The 20,002-nt window shown below is 48.5% G+C and overlaps 1 protein-coding gene across 9 annotated transcripts in view; it reads right to left on the reverse strand.

The window, feature by feature from the left end:
• GSG1L (GSG1 like) overlaps positions 1 to 20,002 on the reverse strand; it is a 205,212-nt gene that overhangs the window by 122,072 nt on the left and 63,138 nt on the right. For 8 of the 9 annotated variants that reach the window (XM_027609812.2, XM_027609810.2, XM_027609806.2 and 5 more), the window contains exon 2: positions 12,921 to 12,968. The exons of the other annotated variant lie outside the window; for it this stretch is intronic. In XM_027609812.2, coding sequence (XP_027465613.2) covers positions 12,921 to 12,968 — 48 coding nt within the window. The remainder of the gene's footprint in view (positions 1 to 12,920; positions 12,969 to 20,002) is intronic. 9 annotated transcript variants of the gene reach the window in all.

Raw genomic sequence — 20,002 nt, forward strand, 5'->3', positions numbered from 1 at the left:
AATGTTCTAAAATTGATAGAGGCCATGGTCGCACAAGCCTGAATATACTAAAGACCACTGACCTGTACATTTTAAGGAGGCAAATTGCACGGTAAGTAATTATATTTCAATAAAGCTGTTACCAAAAAACAAAACAAAACAAAAAAAAACCACACACAAAAAAAAACCCAAAATGTTTGAACTAATGAATAAAATCAACAGCCTCTGGCCTCGCCACCAGAGATGGGCCAGACAAGGGGCATGAGCGATGGGACCAGCCAGACACCAGCTTTGGAAAGCCACCTGTGTTCCCTCTTGCCTGCAGGAGCACCCCATCACTGCCCCCCACGTTTCTCTGCCTCTGGCAAAACATGTGCTGAACATCAGAAGCCTAAGAGGCCACAGAGTCTGTGGACAAGCAAGGGCCAGAGCATCGCTGTGGGATGCCCTGGCCTCACGCAGGCAAAGGGTGGCATATTTGGGGGGTTCTGTGTTACATCCCAGGCCTTCGCAGAGCCTCTAGGGAGGCCGGCAGATGGTTGCAAATGAGAGGCCACAGAAGCCAACAGATGGGATGCGTGAGGAGCAGAGGGTGCTGGGAACAGGAGCAGCCGTGGGTCCCCTCAGCTGCTACCTCCCTCTGTTCCCCACAGTCCCTGACAGCTGTGAGCCAATGGGGCTGGCTGGCTGGCTCAGAAGCCACGGCAAAGCCAAACAAGGAACTTTCTGGGCCTGGGGAGCAGAAGAGGAGTCAGGAAGCACCAGACAGAGTGGAAAGACCTGTGAGATGTGGGACTGATGGATGCATCACCTTGCTGTGTGACCTCAGGCAAGTTGCTCATCTTCTCTGTTTCCTTGGGTGTAAACCAGAAATCATAGCACCTGCTCCAAAGGGCCGTCGAAAGAATTAAGTGAAACAAGGGGTGTGGAAGTATCTAGCAGTGACTGGAATTCTGTGCATTATTCAATAAGTTAGTCAAGTAGAAATCAATGCAAACTGAGTTACTTTCCAAGTGAGCTTTCTTGCGGGCTAGGCCAATTCCAGGAGATGCGGAGAATACAACAGAATGTTCAAGCTGGCTTTGACTGAGCCAGACCCTGCATCAACCCCTCACATGGATTATTCCATTCTCCATTCTCAGAAGAATCCCACAAAGCAGATGCTATTATCCGCATTTTAGAGATGAAGAAGGTGAGCCACAAAGAGGATGAGCAGCATGCCTGCCGTCCACAGCCAGTAAGGCCGAGTCAGGATCTGAATCCAGAGCCCGTGCGCTACATTAACACTGCGCTCAGAAACTCTGCATTTAAATCCCAGCTCTGCCACTGGCTGGAACCAAAAGCAGGTTTCTTAAGCTGTCGGAGCCTCAGCTCCCTGTCCCGAAAGTGGGGTGATATTAATAATACCTACTCTGCGGGCTGTTGAAAGGATCAAATGGTTGACACGCCTGCAAGGGACTGGTATGCAGCAGGTGCTCCATGCGTGCTCACTGCATTGCCAGGGCTGGCCTGGGGGAAGCTGCCCCAGAGTGGGGACCCCATTTCTTAGAGAACGCAGTGGGCATGCTCACTATATTCAGTCCATGGCAGCCATGGAGAGTTTTTTCTTGGGGTCTCAGTTTCCTCATCTGCAAAATGGAGCAGGTGAGATCAGCTCTCTGTGCCCTTCCAACCCGGACGGTGTGTACGTGAGGGCTGGACTCCTTTTCTGGAACTGGAGATGTAACAAGAGGGAAGCAGAGGAAGGTGCATGCAGTGTGAGCCCCTGCAGAATCACAGGTGACCTCCTACGTGGCATGGCGGCCCTTTCTTCCTCCCCAGCCCTGTCTGGCCAACATGTAACTCGTCCTTCCCTCTCACTAGACCTCAGTCCTTCCCAGTCGTGACTCGCTTTATGATTCTTTTCTATTATAGTAGCTCATTCTGAGGCAGTGAGTGGAACGTGAAGCACCAGGACCCCATGGCCCACAACCCATGTGGTCTTGTGGAAGATGACTTAATCTCTCTGGGCCTCAGCTTCCCCACACATGACTTGGTGTGCCGGCAGCACAAACCTCAGCAAGTTGTTGGGGGACCTGCTGGGTCTGGCATGTTGGCAAAATGGAAAATAAAATGGGAGGTATTATTTATTCTAAAGCATCTTGGAAAGAATAAAGCGGCACACTAAAACCATGAGTTGATAGATAGCATTACTCAGGATGAGGCTTAAAAAATTAGACTTTCTAATGAATCGATGTAAAGAGAAACAGTAAGTGATTATATGAGGTGGGGGGCAGTACACAGCCCAAACTGGGGAAAGTAGTGCAAAATGAAAATGCAGGACCCCTTGTTAAAAAAAAAAAAGGGATTGGGGCTCCGGGGTGGCTCAGCCGATTAAGCATCCAACTCTTGATCTCAGCTTGGGTCTTGATCTCAGAGTTGTGGGTTCAGGCCCCATGTTGGGCTCCATGCTGGGTGTGGAGCCTACTTAAAAAAAATTATTAAGAATTTCAAGATAGTGACACTAGAGCAAATGTGAGTCCCTTCTGTGCATGGGACCTTATGTGATTGTATAGGTCACGTACCCATGATGCTGGCCATGGTTCTATATCTTGACAGGAGTCTGGGTTACATACATGGTATGTTTTTCCTGAAACTCAGTGAATTGTACATTTAAAACTTGTACAATTCACTGTTCCTAAATTATACCAGTGAAATTATATTGATTAAGACAAGGAAACACAACAAAACAGGGTCACAAATTCCCAGCTTATTCCAGGCAGTGTGGTGCAGCAATGAGATGTAGGTATAGATGGTATGCTGAATGTTGTCTTCTTTTAACCCTGTCTGTGTATCCCTGGCCCCCACATACAGTAGTACAGGATGTGCACTGCCCAACCTTATGCCATTCACATAGATCGCAGTATGAATCATGACCCCTGGAGTTGCACAGTGAGTAACCTGCACAACCGAAAGTGGTGAACCCAATTTGTAGCTGTACGTCTAACTTCATTTGAAGGAATCATCATGTGTCTCAAGTTTAAGCTCTTTGTGAAAGCAAGACCTGGGCCAAACAAAAGGGCCTCGTTGTAAATTCCATTCTGGGGACAGGTCCAGGAAGAACCAGCCCATGGGACTTTTCTGGATTATGGAAAGGAGCCAGCATCCTTCAAATTCCGCAGGCCCCGTGCAGCTCATCAAGCCTTATCCACCCCCCCCACTGCTGAAACCCCTGCTCAGACAGGCAAAGGGCTGGATTGAAGTGTCCGAGCTAATTTCTCACACCAAAGTATGAGAAGACCACAGAGTCATTTAGAAATTTAAATTACCACTGTTTACACTTAAGTGAGTCTTCTCACCATGGAGAAACTGTTTCCAATTATGAAACATGAAAGCTGGTCACCGTTTGGGGTTAATATGACACTCTCTCAGAGAGTGAGCAGGCGAGACTACCCAGACATCTAATTACCTGGAAAGATAATCTTGAATAATTGGAATTAGAGCAACTAAAGCAATTACTAGATGTTGTGATTGCCAGGAGCAGTCCTCCACCAGGCTTCGGGATCTAAACACCTTTAATAAGAGCACATAATTAGAGAAATCCAGAATTTCAGAACAGAAAGTGACAGAACTAGCAGTTCAGAATGAGGGAGGTGACAGGCACCTGTGCATTGCTGGAGAAAATGATGCTGCAGGGTTGTGGGAGGGATGGGTGGGAGGAGAAAGGACGGGGTGCTGCTGAAAGACCTCAGAAGCCTGGAGAGTGAGCCTCTCACATAAACTTGCTGTGTGACCTTGAGCAAGGCACTTAACCTCTCTGGGCTCTACCTTCCTTCTACTCTTCAGTCATTCAGTAAATGACTATTGTGCATCTGCCACGTGGACCCTTTCGCACATGCCATTCATCCTACCCGGAATGACAGCCCCTGGGCCCCTTATGCACTAGAAGGAATGACATTCGTCCTTCAGGACCCTCCCCGCATGGCACCCCTCTGCACCGCCTGCCTAGACTCTCATCAGCCCCTTCCGCAGCCCTCTGGCCACCCATCTGGGCCCCAGGTCCACAGATGCGACCGTCCTCCTCATCTGTTCCCTACTAGAAGACTCCTCAAGAGCAGGAGCCGGGGGTGACTGCCCTCAGTGTCCCGGCTCCTGGCACACAGCCTGACACCGAGGAAGGCCACCCACTGGCCTGAGTCAAGGTGGACAAAGTCACCACGGCCCATCCCCGAAAGCAAGGCTGCAGTCCGCCCTGCTTCCAGGAATTAAATGACACCGAGTGAGGTGGCCTGTGTTGAGAGTTTATTGAGAATGGCCAGGAAATGTTCTCTTTCTATAGGATTCCAGAGCCCTGCTGCCTCCACAAATGGACCAGGGCCATTCAGATGATTGATGAGTCCCACCCTCGGCCAAAGGGCCGCAAGAATTATCTCGATGTTGTCTGGGAGTGGCAGGTGGGAGGGAACAATGGACGGATCAACCACTGGGGCTGGTCTCCTGCCTCTTTGTGTCCTGAAGTCTCCGGCTCACGGGATGAAAGAATCAGACCTTTCGCTGTGCTGGGCCCCGGGGCCGCAGGTATGTTCCCGGTAGCTTGGAAACATGGGACAGAAGTAACTGAAGCAGTCTGGGGCCAAGGGAGGACTCTGCAGAGGCAGGACCTTTGGGCCGACTCACGAGGGTTGACCGAGAGTTCCCTAGGCAGAGTGAAAAGATGGCCCAGGACTCACACACAGGCACAGGATGCGCCGGCCACCCTGCATGCTGGGGCTGCGACCGACAGGCTGACCTGTGTGGAGCTCCAATGTCAGATCTCCCTGGCAGCTGGGAAAGCTGGTTGTCCTCTCCCTTCCCCTGCCCGGCCTGTTCTGATCTATGCATGTTTCAGGTCTAGGACATAAATCAATGAAATGCACTAAATAAATTAAGTGAGCAGCAGAATTGTAAATCGATTTCAGGCGCAGAACAGAGAGGTTGAGGGAACCAACAAGAGCCTATTATAGAAACCGAAGTGAGAAATGACTCAGGCAAGACTCAGGATTGTGGCCGCAGAGCCACCACATTGTTACACATCCCTGAAATATTAAACAAATGAAACCTACAAGCTTTGGAGATTGTTTCACAAAAAGCTGCCAGCTGGTGACTGCCAGAAATCCCAGCTGGGAAACAGGAGCGGGGAGCAGGGGTGACTAATGCAGCTCAGACCAGGGGGGTCAGAGGAGACCACAGCCTCCCAGACTCAGACTCCAGGTTTCCAAACCCAAATGGGCCACCCAGGGTCTATAATGTGGCCTCTGCTCCTTCCTTCCTTCCTTCCTTCCTCCCTCCTTTCTTTCTTTCCTTCCTTCCTTCCTTCCATCCATCAACAAACCTTTACTAAATTCTTGCTGGGTGCCAACCCCATCTGGCTGGGGCACGGGAGCCACTGGAAGGACCAGACCCAGTGTCTGTCCTCGGGGAGTGTCCAGTCTGATGGAGAAGATGATCTCAATGCAGAGTGATGGGTCCTAATACAACCAGTCACCATGGATATCTCTGGGTTCGGGGTGGCTTTTCAGAAGAGGTCGGGTGGCTCGGTTGGTTGAGTATCTTGATTTCAGCCCAGGTCGTGATCTCAGGGTCGTGAGATCGAGCCCCGCATTGGGCATGCAGCGTACTTAAGATTCTCTCTCTCCCTCTCCCTCTGCTCCTCCCTCCTTGCTCTCTCTTGTGCACTCTATCTCAAAAAAAAAAAAAAATTATAATTAAAATTATAAAAAAGAGGTCATGTCTAAGCTGGGTTTTAAAGGATAAATAGAAGTTTTCCAAGGCACACAAGAGGTGGTAAAAGCAGGTGGGCAGAGGAAACAGCATATGCAAAGGCACAGAGGCATGAAAGATGACGGGGAGCTTGAGGGAAGTGTATTCGAGTGGGAAGGCAGGGCTAGAGCCCAGGGTCCATGTCAGGGATGGTAGGAAGTGGAATAAAAAAGGCAGACTAGCTCCAGACAGATCACAAAGGGCCATGATCACCATGTTAAAATATCCTGGCATATTTAAGTTTGGGAGCCAGGGAAGGGGTTCAAGCAGAATCCTGATACAGTTGGAGTTTCATTTTAGAAGGATCATTTAGAATTCATCGTGGGAAATTTGTTTTACTTTTTCTCGAAGTATCACATACAGACAGAAAAAGTGCATCTATCACAAGTATACAGCTTGATGAATTTTCATAAACTGAACACATCCGAGTAACTAGCACCCAAACCAAGAATCGGAACATCACCGGCTGCCTGCGCCCTCTGCACGTCCGTCCCCCTTTGGTCTTCGTGGGCGACCACTGTCCTGACTTCTCACAGTGCAGCCTCATTTTGCCTGTTTTCCAGGTTTATGTAAATGGAATCGTATAATCTGTATTCTCTTGAATCTGGCTTCTTTTGCCCAAATCCGTGCTGCTGTGAGCAGCTGTAGATTGTTCACCCCCCTTGCTGAATCATATTCCACTGTGTGTGCTGATGGGTACTGAGGAAGAGGAGACAGGTTATCAGTGCGGCTTGATGATGGCTGTAAATCACAGGAGACTCAATTAGCTCATTCATTCATTCGCTCATTCATTTTTCATTCATTCACAATGAGAGCCCCATGGACCCCATGAGGGAAAGCTCCAAACTGGGGGTTAGGAACTGGGGACATTCCCCACATCACACCTTGACAGGTGCTTTGGGACCAATCCTTCCTGGGGCATCCTGTTAATAATGTAAAGGGAGGAAAACCCAGACATCTTCATGGACTCTCTGCAGGGATCTCAGGTGGCAGAATCATGTCCTTCCTGCCTCTCCCAGTGCAGGGGTGGATTCTTTCTCCCTCTGCCGGAGCCCTGCCACCACGCCTGCTAAGCATTTCCTTAGCTCTCTCCCACACCTGGAGGACAGAGACTTCTTCCTCATTCATGTTTGCACCCCAAATGCCTAGCCCTGAGCTGCCATGTAGTAGGTGCACAGGAAACATTTGTCAAAGTGAAAGGCATGTGTGAGAATGACTGGCACGCACAGGCAGCTCAGTTGGTGTTCAGCAAGGGAACTCACCCAAACATTTAGGTCCCTCGTGGAGAAATAAATAGGTCACTTTGGGAAGACAATGACCAGGGGAGAACTTGGGCAGCAAAGCAGTGAGGCTCACACACACACACACACACACACACACACACACACACACACACATATGCACCTGGGAATCCAGCTGAGCCAATTCCAGCACAACCAGCTGCCAACCATCCTTGAAGCCTGTGGTCAGTGTATTTCTTGCCTCGTTGATGTTGGACACAGCCATGTGACTTGCTTTAGCCAATGGGAGGTTAGAAGACGCAATGCAAGCAAAGGTCCAAAATGCGCTTGTGCAGTTAGCCACCTAGCATTTCTTTTTTTTTTTAAGATTTTATCTATTTATTTGAAAGAGAGAGAGAGAGCATGAGCAGGAGAAGGGGCAGAGGGACGGGGAGAAGCAGACTCCCTGCTGAGCAGGGAGCCCAATGCGGGGCTTGAACCCAGGACCCCAAGATCATGACCCCAGCCGAAGTCAGATACTTAACCAACTGAGCCACCCAGGTGCCCTGCCACCTTGCGTTTCTATCCCTTCTACCTGGCCCCCAGAATGAACACGCGTGGAAGAGACGTGACTGAGTCCAGACTACATCCTGGAACCAAGACGACCTACAACCAAGTCAGCCCACAAACACGTGAGCGAAAAATAAATGCTGGATGCCCCTGAGCTCCAGGATGGCTTGTTACCCAGCATTATGGTGGATGTTGCTGACCAGTCCACCGGGTTCGAAGACTACCCAGTTGATCACAATTCTTTGGTGGGAGAATCTTACCTCAGTGAATAAGAGACTGAGATTTTGAGAGACAAGGGAAGAGGAAGACAAGAAAGCATGCGAAGCGTTTCCTCCGCATTTTCAATATCAAGTTCACAACATAGAGACACTGCTGTTTATCTGCATTTGCACATTTCATCTTCATAAATTGCTCAGGCATCTTTAATTCGCCCCCTCCTCTGCCTCCCACAGCCTTTGTTCAAGTCTTATTCCGCTATTCTGCTGGTGTTGCTCCAGGGCTGGGCTGGATGCCTGAGGCCGAGGTAAATAAGAAACCACTGCTATCCTCAGAGGGGCCCAGCCCTGTGAAGGAGAAAGATGTGTGTCCTAGTAACTATCACTCAATTCTGATACTGGAGGCCTGAAGTGAAGTGGGGGCACAATCTTAGTGTCCAGCTATAGGACGGCTTACAAAAATTGTCTCTACGTGATGGAATATTTTATAGTTGTTCCAAAAGATGAGGGTGGTTTTATGTATTGATATGAAAAGCAATTCATGATTTTATATATAAGTATATATGTATGTATATGTGTGTATCTATCATCTAATCTATCTACCTATCATCTTCAAGGACTAATAAACCAAACCATTATTAGAGAATATCTAGTGTTTTCATAAGAGACTTTCATTTCTCATTTATGCATTTAAGGATCGCTATAATTTTTCTAACAAGAGTGTATACTGTTAAAATCCATGTCCATTTTTCAACCATTCAACAGGTGTTGTGGGGCACCTACAGTACCAGGCTTTGCTCCTGGGCACTGGGGATACAGTGAATTCACACAGGGGACAAAATCCCTGCCTGTTCATCAGGTGAGCACTGAATACACTGCAGGCAGGAATGAGTGGCGTGCAGGGGTGGAGAGAGACTTGGCAGGAGGAAGGGCTGCGATAAGAGGATGCTCAAGGAAGGCTTCCCTGGGGCGGTGACGTTTGAACCGAAACCTGAATGATGAGGAGGGACCATCTGTGCGGAGAGCTGAGAATAACAGTGTTCCAGAAGCAGAGAATAACAAGTGCAAAGGTCCTGAGGCACACACTCGTTTGGCTGACTCAAAGAACAGTCAGGATCTGGGGGAGCTGGAGTGTGGTGACGGAGGGGAGAGTACAGGAGTTGAGACCCAGAAGTTCGGGGCCGGATCCCACAGACTTCATAGGCCGCGGTGAGAATGTTTGCTTTTTCTCTGAGTGAGATAGAAGCCAAGGGGGGGCTTTAAACAGGGATTCACATGAGATGGCTTATGCTTTAAAAAGATCATTCTGGCACAAGTGAATCAGGGGGCAAGAATGGAAGGAGGTAAGCAGTAAAGAGATTGTGGCAGGAATCCAAATGAAAAATGGATGTGGTTTAGGCTAGTATAAAACAAAAAGATATTTCCCATGTGAAGCACAGAACTACAATGGTCAGGCACAAACGAAGAAAAATGCGGGCCATGGTAAAAATACCGATGACAGACAAATATTTTTCCAGGGGACAGGGTCGGGAAGCAAGGGGCGAGAGGGTGTTGGAGAAAATGGCAAAGAGGGGCACTGTTTTTGAAGGGTCTTGAAAGCATGACTGTGGCTAGCCAGGTGGAAGGAGGTTCAAGGAAAGAAGGGGAGCACAGGTCTGAGAACACGCTGAACTCGGCTCAGAGGTCTTGGTGAAGGAGGAAGGGGAAGAATCACACATCACACACGCTCACACGCACACACACGCGCACACGCATCCATGCGTCCGTGCACAAACAGGTGTGTGCGCGCATCCATGTGTCTGTGCGCATGCCCACAGATCCGTGCACACTTGCACATGGACACGCACCGCGCATCTCTGCCTATGCACACACACCCCCATGCATCGACGCACATGCACACACTCTGACCTGTACACACACTCTCACAGCAATACCCGCTCGTACATACACACACTGGCCCTCGACCACACACACACACACACACACACACACACACACACACACTCACTCACTCACTCACTCACTCACAGAGTCTTGGAAGGCCTAGCTTTTCAGCCGAAGAACCAGGCATTTAAGAGCCCAACCGCTCAGGTTCAAAACCCAGCGTCTTAACTGTATGACTCAGGCAAGCCAATGAACTCTCTATGCCTCAGTTTCCTCACCTGTAAAATGAGGACTAAAAGGAGCCAATGCAGGGGCGCCCGGGTGGTTCAGTTGGTTAGGGGTCTGCCTTCAGTTCAGTTCATGATCCCAGAGGGCTGGGATCAAGCCCCGCATTGGGCTCCCTGCTCAGCGGCTAGTCCGCTTCTCCCTCTGTGATCTCTCTCACTTGCACTCTCTCTCAAATAAATAAATAATATCTTTTAAATAAATTTACAAAAAAAACAAATAAAATGAGCCAATGTGCGTAAAGCTCTCAGAACAGTGCCTGGCACCCAGTAAGCACCACATAAAGCTGGTTAGCTTGAGTGCCAATATTATGACCATGTCTGGCAGACCAGAAGGTAAGTCACAGAGGGAGCAGGCGCAGGGACAAGAATGCAGGAGAGGAGTGTGCTTTGGGAGAGAACACACCTGGGCTCAAACACCAGTCCCAGACTCCCAGTGTGGCCTCGAACCACACACTCCATCTCCGCGGCCAGGGGTCCTTGTCTGTGAGACAGACCGTCACAGTGAGAGGCGAGCATGGGGATGGACCCTTGAGCACCACATTCCTGCAGGCCTCTGCGGAGGGCCAGGTCGGGGGGCTGCGCGACAAACCCCGCCGATCCAAGAGACAGCTGAAGCGCTTGACAGGCAGTGAATACGTGAACACCGTCCTGCCACTTGGCGGCAAAGCCAGCACACTCAGCCTCCTTATAAACATTTTTATATACACAGCCAGAAGATCTGTGGCGTGGCCGCCAAGCCCCGAAAGAAAAATCACGAGGCCAGTAAAACACAAAGATACAATCTCTCTGGGGCCCTCGGTCCTCATAAAAGAAGCAGGAATAAAGGTCAGATGTCTCCAGGAGGAAGACGAGCATCCCACATGCTGCCGTACACGGACACATGCGTACACACGCCACACACGCTCACGCATGTGCACACGCACAGCCATGCATGCCCACGCTCGGACACACACACGCACAGGCTCAGCCGGGCACACAAGCACATGCACGCTCACAAGGGCACACGCGTGTACATGCTCAGCCACGGGTGTGTGTGCCTGCACCTAGTCGCGGGAGCAGCTGCTCGTGCATGCATATGCTCACCCTCCACCCGACACACACACACACTGACGTGTGCACACACAGGCCGTGCTTCCCAGAAGCCAGAGATGGAACACAGGCAGCCCCCGGGCTCCAAGGTCTTGGGGGTTATGCGCTGAGCACTGGCGAGGGGCTGCCTCCAGTTTCGGGCTTGTAAGACGCGGGACAACAGAGGGGTCTGAAGCCTGGGCTCTGCCCCGCATGAGAAGGGACACTTAGGTGGCTCCATGTCTGTAAGGCTCAGATTCCTCATCCAGCAGTGGGCTGAGTTGTTGGGGAGGCTTCTCAGTTAATGCCTGGGAACACAGTGCGGGCACGTATTAGCACTAGGATTCCTAGCGCTTCTTGACCTCTGCTTAGAAGCTGAGGCCCCAGTGCTCAGCTCAAAACTTCAGGGGTGGTCACCTGTAGCAGCCAAATGGGGCACGGTCGCTGGGAAGCCAGGGAGGAAACTGAGGAGGCAGCCCCCACTGCTGAAAGCCTGCTCAGCGGGGGGTGGCTGGGCCTTTTCCTGTGCCTGGGGGTCCCTGTCTCATGGGCTGCCACTTGGCCGGAGCTCACCAAGGGGACAGTGTCTGCGAGGCAGGAACATCACCAGCCTCCATGACACATGGCCCCTTCGCCCACGCCCCCTCTGTCAACACCCAAGATGGGTCAGAGACCAGACCTCTGGTCCCTGACCCTCCAGACACTGACTGCAGGGAAGCCACGAGCCCGGCCCCACCAGCAGGGGGCGTGAGTGGCCCCAAGCCCTGGACTTCAGCATTTCTCCTGAGCCTCCGAGATCCCCCTTGTTGGGACAGTTTCTAGGACTGGACTTCTGCCTCAGTTTCCCCACCCTGGCACCCAGAACCCGAGCCCTCTCCTAGTCTCCAGGTTGTCTGAAGACACCAGCACACCTGCTCTCTCCTGGCTGCCCTCCTCCTTGGCGGCAGGGGGTAGGCGGGTCGGGAGGCGGCCAAGCCCCTGTGTTCCTTTGGCAGCACATCCTCCAGCATCTGCTCTCTTGCTCTCCCATAATAATAAAGCCCCTGACTTAGCTGAGTACACACAGTTGCCGGGACAACAACCTCATTTCCCAGCCTCCCTTGCAGCTGGGATCAAGTTCTGGCCAAGGAGACATGAGCAGGTGCTGTGGGCAACTTCTAGAAACCTTGGAGTTGACACGCAAGCTTTGCCCTTTCTCTTTCGCCCCCTCTAAGCTGCTGCCCGGAAGGCAGGTGTGACAGCTGGAGCACCAGCCGCCGTCTTAGACCATGAAGACAAAAGCACAGAGATGACGGAAAGGGGCAGCAAGGTTCTGGAGTGGAGCCACCCTGGACTGGCTGCTTTCAAACTTTTATAAAAGCAGTGCATATTTCTCCTCTGAAGCCGGCTATTTTGGACCACCATTCCTTACAGCTAAACCTAATCGCTGTGCTCACCCCACACTCGAGCTGGGGCCAGCCCCTGACCATCCTATCTGAGCATCACTGGGGGTCAGAATCTCTGCTCTTGGGCCCTGTGCACCAGGGAGTGACAGACATGGGAATCTGGTTTCCCGCCCCACCCCCCAGGTCAAATCCTGCAGCTGGGATGCAGTGCCCCCAACACTGGTCTAGCCTGACCCCAACTTCCGCACATCCGTCCTACCTCTCCCCAAATCCTGGTGCACACTGGAAGTATGAAAGCGTAATGACTCTCAGGACCGCCCCACTCGGGGGGAGGACAGGATGATCCTCCATCTGCCTCTCTCCCCTTCCCAACTGCTCAAGAAACTCGGAGCTTGGCAGGATTATGGCTCTCTGGGGAGCCATCGCCCAGGGATGCTGCTGGAAGAACCCTCATGGGGCTGAGGGAAGCCACCTGGGCAGGAATTGTCTCTGAAGGGCACTGGGCTTGCACACCTGAGCGGGGGCCGCACTTACCCTTCTCCGATGCTGGGGCCAGGTCAATGAAGCTGCGACATTTTTCACCTTCGAAAAGAAAAGAAGGGTTTTCAGAATGTGAGAGGAAGTGAGAGCTTCAGGCTTTCGCCTCTCCCCTTCCCTGAGCCTCGTCACCGAGCAGGGAGTGGGGCCCTGAGCATCTCTAACCCTTATTCCTGGAAACTCAATGTCCCCAAGGAAATTGTGGACAGTGAATCTGAAAACTCAGCTAAACTGCACGAGGGATGTCGCCTCTGCGCTCACCCCCTTTCCAACCCGTCCAGCCAGGTGGCTCGCACCTGTCCAAGCCCCGGGCCCCTTCCACAGCCCCCACCCCATCCAGACCCAGCAGGATAAGGGCAACCCCTCGCTGGGCTCCCCAGGCCTCCACACTGTCCCCGCCAGAGGGATGCTCTCAGGACATACGCTCTGATCACATCACACACGCACCCAGGCATATACACTCCTGCTCAAACCCTCTGATGACCTTCCAAAGAATGAAGCCCAAGTTCCTTCATGGGGATCCCTGCACTCAGCCCCAACACTCCACCAGGAGGCCTCACACATGCTGTTCCCCCTGTCGGGGACACACTTCCCCTATTACGAGCTCTCACAGCATGCTGACCCTCTCCGACACCAGTCACCTTACAATTCCACTTTTTGCATATGATTCTTGGATGGATGGCCCACAAGTTGTAAATGCCATGAGGGCGCGCCCCGTATTCTCAGTGTGTTCCCAGCTTGGGAAATGGCAACTCCATCCTCCCGGGTGCTCAGGCCAAAACCTTGGTGTCAACCTTGATTTCTCTCTTTGTCTCACACGTCCACATCTGATCTGTGGCTCTTGCTTGGTGGTATATCTAGAATCCGACAACTTCTCACCCCCTCCATGGCTCCAGCCACCACCTCCCACCTACATTGTGGTGGTAGCCTCTGCCTGGGTCTCCCTGCTTCTGCCCTTCTCCACACAGTGGGCAGAGGGTGCTGTTATAACCTATGAAGGATTATTATGTCCTTCTCTGTTCAGAACCCTCAGAGTGAGAACCCAAGTCCTCCCAGTGGCCGACAAGGCCATCACCTCCCTGACCTTATCTCCTATTGGCTTCCCCCTCACTCACTTGGCCCCAGCCATATTGGCCTCCTTGCTGATCCTTAAATGTGCCAGGTATACCCCTACCTCAGGGCTTTTGCACATCCTGCCACTTCTACCTGAAGCATTTTTCTTTCAGATAGCTGAATGGTTTACCCTTCCTCTTTCTTATCACCTTCCTCAAAAGTTACCTTCTCAGGGAGGCCTTTCCTGGCTAATCTATTTAATATTCCAAAGGTCCCTCCCCTGACTGCCCATCTCTCTTCCTGCTGGACCCCTACTGCCTGAAACAGTGTCTGGTACATAGTGAATGCATAATACATATTTGTTGAAGGAGTATATCAATGAATAAACAAAAGGATGACTAGACAAAGAGATGAGCGAATGAATGAATGAATGAATGTCTTACACCCAAACTTTAGGTGTAAAGTTTACGAAACTGCAACTTTTCAGTCTCTTCTAGAGCCTCCTTGACACTGGGCACTGGGCTGACCACCAAGGACACAGTGATGAGCAAGATGGCCCAGCCTCCAGGCCCTGTGTCAAAGGTAGCACACACAGGATCCTGACAGAGGAAAAATGTTGCCTACAAATCCAGCTGAAGAACCAGAAGAGCTGACTATGCTGGGCCCACAGCCCACACAGCAACAATCAAATGGGCCAGGCAGATACTGCCCCCTTCAGATGGGGGACGAGCCCCTGGAGTCTGCCACAGTCCCCGCCCCTCACTGCTGCTCTCCCTCCAGCCTCACGGAAGCCACACAGACAGCCCCTGGGACACTAGATCGGATGACCTTTAGGGTCAGCTTGCCACCCTGGGTTTAAGGATTTTACTGCTAATCCCAGAAAGGATATAGATTTTGTGTCAAAATGGAACCAATGTGAGTTGGGGGGTGAAAGAGACCTGGAAGCTTCTAACATTCTCAATTCATGTGTCTGCTTGAAGCTTCCTAAGCTCTCTAAGAAGGTCCCTGGAAGCCCCTTTGGTATCCTGAACGTCCTTCCAGCCCCATATAAATGCAGTCAGACAAGGGGTGGGCTGGCCGATGAGGCTGAGAAGGAAGGCAGGAGACAGATCACAAAGGGTCTTGAGTGCTAAGCTAAGGAGTGGACTCGTGACTTATTCACATCACCCCTCCCAAAGAATCATGAGGCCACAGGTGGCTGGTTGGGGCTCCTGTGGCTTCCTCCCCAGGCTCTATAGAGCTGAGATGCAGGACCCTCAACTCCTTTCACAGATGAAGAAAATAAGGCTCAGGGCCACTGAATGACTAACCAGGACCACACAGCAAGTCAGAGGTACCAAGATTAGAACCCACTGAAAGAGATGTTTGCTGACAGCCAAGAACTGGAAAGGAGGATAAAAACGTAAGAATTGATGGCGTGCTAGAATGGAGGGATCTGAATGAATTGTTTCGAACTTTCTTTCATGTTATTTTGTTTTCTCAAAATCTGGAGAGAGAAAACATTAATGGTCAAATTCACACCAACACCCAGGGCCACGTTCAGACTTTGTGGATCTGAACACTTTGGCCTGTTGGGATCCTTCCCAAATTAAAAAAAAAAAAATTAAATTAAAAATTATATTTTATACTTGCTTGGCTAAAGACAAATATATTAACATTGTATGTAAAAATTTTTCTTCAGGTGGCGCCTGGGTGGCTCAGTCATTAAGCGTCTGCCTTAGGCTCAGGTCATGATCCCAGGGTCCTGGGATCGAGCCCTACATTGGGATCCCTGCTCTGCGGGAAGCCTGCTTCTCCCTCTCCCACTCCCCCTGCTTGTGTTCCCTCTCTCACCGTGTCTCTCTCTGTCAAATAAATAAACAAAATCTTTTAAAAAAAAATAAAAAATAAAAAAATAGAATTTTTCTTTGCCTAGAAGTTTATCTTTTTCTTCTGATTTTAAAAGAAATGAAAACTTTTGTTTGGGTCCATGAGAGCATTGTGGCCCTTGGCTCCATGACCCCGGATGGGAGGGAGAAGGGGGCCCTACAGCTCTGGTCTCCCAGCTCCACATCAATGTCTTCCCACCGCCACTGGACTCCCGATAATATGTAAGACTGATGTGCTAAGCATTTTGCCGTCTCTTCTTTAACAGTTTTACTGAGCTATGATTCACATGCCATATAATTCACCAATGTAAAGTACACAATTTAAAGGTGTTTAGTGTATTCTTAGTATATTCACAAGATTGTGTGACCATCACCACAATCAATTTTAGAACACATTCATTACCCCAAAAAGAAACGCCATACCTATTATGAGTCAGTGCCATTTCTCCCAATCCTCCAGGCACTGGGTGACCACTGATCTATTTTCCCTCTCTACAGATTTGCCTATTCTGGACATTTCACATAAGTGGAATTATACAATAGGTGCCCTTTTGTGTCTGGCTTCTTTGAGCATGATGTTTTCACATGAATCAGTGATTTGTTCCTTTTTTAAGGCTGAATAATATTCCATCATATGGATACATCCCATTGTGTTTATCTTTATTGGTTAATGGACTTGGGGTTTGTTTCCACTTTTTGGCCATTGATGAACAAGATTCATGTACAAGATTCTGTGGGGACAAGTTTTCATTTCTCTTAAGTATATACCTAGGAGTGGAAATGCTAGGTCATGTGGAAACTCTATATTTAGCCTTTTGGGGAGCTACTTGACTCTTTTCCAAAGTAGGTGCAGCATTTTACATTCCCACTAGCAATGTATAAGGGTTCCAATTTCTCCACATCTTTGTCAACACTTGTTACTCTTTTTTCATATTAAAGGCATCCTTCCAGGTGGGAAGTGGTATCTCATTGTGGCTTTGATTTGCATGGCTCTAATGACTAGTGATGTGAAGCACATGTGCTTCTTCACCATTTGCATGTCATCTTTGGAGAAATGTCTATTCAGATCCTTTGCCCATTTTTAATTGGATTATTTTATCATTTTATTACTGAGTTCTAAGAGTTCTTTTTATATTCTGCATACATACACCTTATCAGATATCCAACTTGCAAGAATTTTGTCCCATTCTGTGAATAGTCTTTCCACTTCCTTGATGGTGTCCTTTGAAGTGCAAGAGTTTTAAATTTTGATGAAGAAGCCCAATTTATCTATTTCTCTTTTGTTGCTCATGTTTCTGTGTCATATCTCAGAAGACTTTGCCTGACCCAACATCATGAAGATTTCTTCTTTCTTCTAAGAGTTTTATCACTTTAACTCATAGCTTTGGGTCTGTTATCTATTTGATGTTGACTTATGTATATGGTGTACAAAAGGTGTCCAACTCCATTCTTTTGCATGTGGATATCCAGTTGTCCCAGCCCCATTTGTTGAAAGGCTGTTCTTTCCCCCATTGAATTGTCTTGGCACCCTTGTCAAAAATTAATTGACTATAAATGGGAGGGTTTATCTTGTTCTCTCAATTCTATTCCATTGATCTATGTATCTATCCTTATACCAGTACCATACTGTTTTTGATTACTTGTAGCCTTATAGTAAGTTTTGAAATTGAGTAAGTCCTCCAACTTTGCTTTTGGCTATTCTGGGTCCCTTGCATTTCCATATATGAATTTTATTTTTTTAAGATTTACTTATTTATTTTAGAGGGGGGAGGGACAGAGGGAGAGAGGGAGAGGAAGAGAATCTCCAGCAGACTCCCTGCTGAGCACAGAGCCTGATGTGGGGCTCGGTCCCAGGACCCTGAGATCATGACCTGAGCAGAAATCAAAAGTCAGACACTTAACCGACTGAGCCATCCAGGCACCCCTCTATATGGATTTTAAAATCAACTTGTCATTTTCTGGGGGAAAAAAAGCCAGTTGGATTTTTCTTTTAAGATTTTTATTTTTAAGTAATCTCTACACCCAACATGGGGCTTGAACTTACAACCCAGAGATCAAGAATTGCATTCTCTACTGACTGAGCCAACCAGGCACCCCGCCAGTTGGAATTTTAATAGGGACTGCACTGAATCTGTAGATCAATTTGGGGAATATTGCCACCTTAATAATATTATGTTTTCCAATCCATGAACATGGGATGTCTTTCCATTTATTTAGATCCTCTTTAACTTCTTCCAGTAATTCTGTAATTTATGGAATATAAGTTTTGCACTTCTTTTGTTAGATTTATTCCTAAGAATTTTATTCTTTCTGATGCTATTGTATATGGAATTGTTTTATTAATTCCATTTTCAGATTGTTCACTGCTAGGGTATAAAAATATGATTAATTTTTGTATATTGACCTTGTACCCTGCAATCTTGCTGAATTCGCTTATAAGTTCTAATAGTTTTCAGTGGATTCTTAGGATTTGCGATATTCAAGATCATGCCATCATAGAGATAGTTTTACTTCTTCCTTTCCAATCTTGATAACTTTTACTTCTTTTTCTTGCCTAATTGCTCTGGTTAAAATCTCCAGCATAATGTTAAATAGAAGTGGCAAGAGCAAATGTCCTTGTCTTGTTCCCGATCTTAGGAAGAAAGCATTTATTCTTATGTCATTAAGTATGATGTTTGCTGTAGGCTTTTCATAAATAATCTTTATCAGGTTGAGGACATTCCTCCTATTCCTAGTTTGTTGAGTGGTTTTATTGTAAAAGTGTGTTTGCCTTCTATTTAATCCCATAATAACCTGCAATGATGTAGCTCTGAGAATCCCTATTTAGAGACAAGCAAACTGACACTCTGAGCTTCCAGTGACTTGCCCAAGACCACACAACCAGTAATAATGGAGCAGGACTCAGTCCAGATCTGTAGACTCCAAACTCCATGCCCTAAAATTTTGCTAGCTATCTATTCCAATTTGCTATGTCAGAACTTCCTAGTGCAGCCAGCCACTCCCACTGGGTAGAGCTGAAAGGAATCCCCTGAGAACAGAGAACAGAGAATCCCTGTGCAGACAGGGAAAATCCACCAGGGGCCAAATAAAATGGCTCTCACACTTGTATTTCTGCTACATCGACAAGACTGAATGGAAGATGTTTGAGCAGAGATGGTCAATGCTGAAGTTTAAGAAAAAATCATAGTAATGACATAAGGAAGACTGGATATTTCGATGGTCAACAAATCTAATAACTGAAATCCAAACACAGAAGGGAGTTTTTTTCCAGACCCTTGTTCTTCATGATAAAAATTAGCTAACCATTTGTGTGAAAGATATCAAACTGTACCATATTGTCTTATTGCTTTTAGAAGTAGCCTTTAAAACATCTTTGTCAATTACCATTAGGTTGATATGTTTAACTAAGAGATTTAATTGGGGTATAAAACTAAAAACAAGAGCACTTTATCTCTTCAGACTGAGGCTTGTCAATTAGATCATGGAGCTGTGGCATGTTACTACCACCTGATGGCAGTGTACCTTCTGTGAATCCTGAAACATGAAAGCTGGGAAGGATCCTAGACTTCATCCAATTTAAGCGGTTCTCAGCCCTGAGAAGCCCACGCCTCACCCACAGAGACCCGATTTAATTGATCAGTGTGGGGCCTACATTTCAGTGGGGTTTTAAAAACTACCCGGGTGATTCCAGCATGCAGCTAGGCTGAGATCTGCACTCCAATCTGACTTGTAAAAAAATCCATTTTCAACATTAGAAAAACAATAGTAAGTCATCTTAGTGATGGCTCATAGTATTGCAATGGACACTCCTTCAAGCAACAGTGTCTGTGGGGCAGGATAGCAGAGTGGCCAAGAGCCTAAGTTCTGGGATCAGTGGATCTGGGTTCAAATCCTGGCCCTGTCATTTCTGGCCACATAAGTCCCCAGTCTTTCTGTGCCTTGATTTCCTTGACTGTTTAATGGGTATAGCACCTATAAGGGCATTGTAAAGCCTTGACATGGGCACAGAGCTTAGAATGATGCCTAGACCAGAGGGGGTGTTTAGGAAATGGTGACTGTCATCATCATCATCATCAAATAGGACTCAGAGGAAACATGGGGCATGGCCTCTGCAGTCCAATGGAAAGGAGATCAGACTGATGCACAGACCACCAGCAT

This window comes from Zalophus californianus, chromosome 10 (genome assembly GCF_009762305.2).
Source record: "Zalophus californianus isolate mZalCal1 chromosome 10, mZalCal1.pri.v2, whole genome shotgun sequence".
NCBI classification, from domain to species: Eukaryota; Metazoa; Chordata; class Mammalia; order Carnivora; family Otariidae; genus Zalophus; species Zalophus californianus.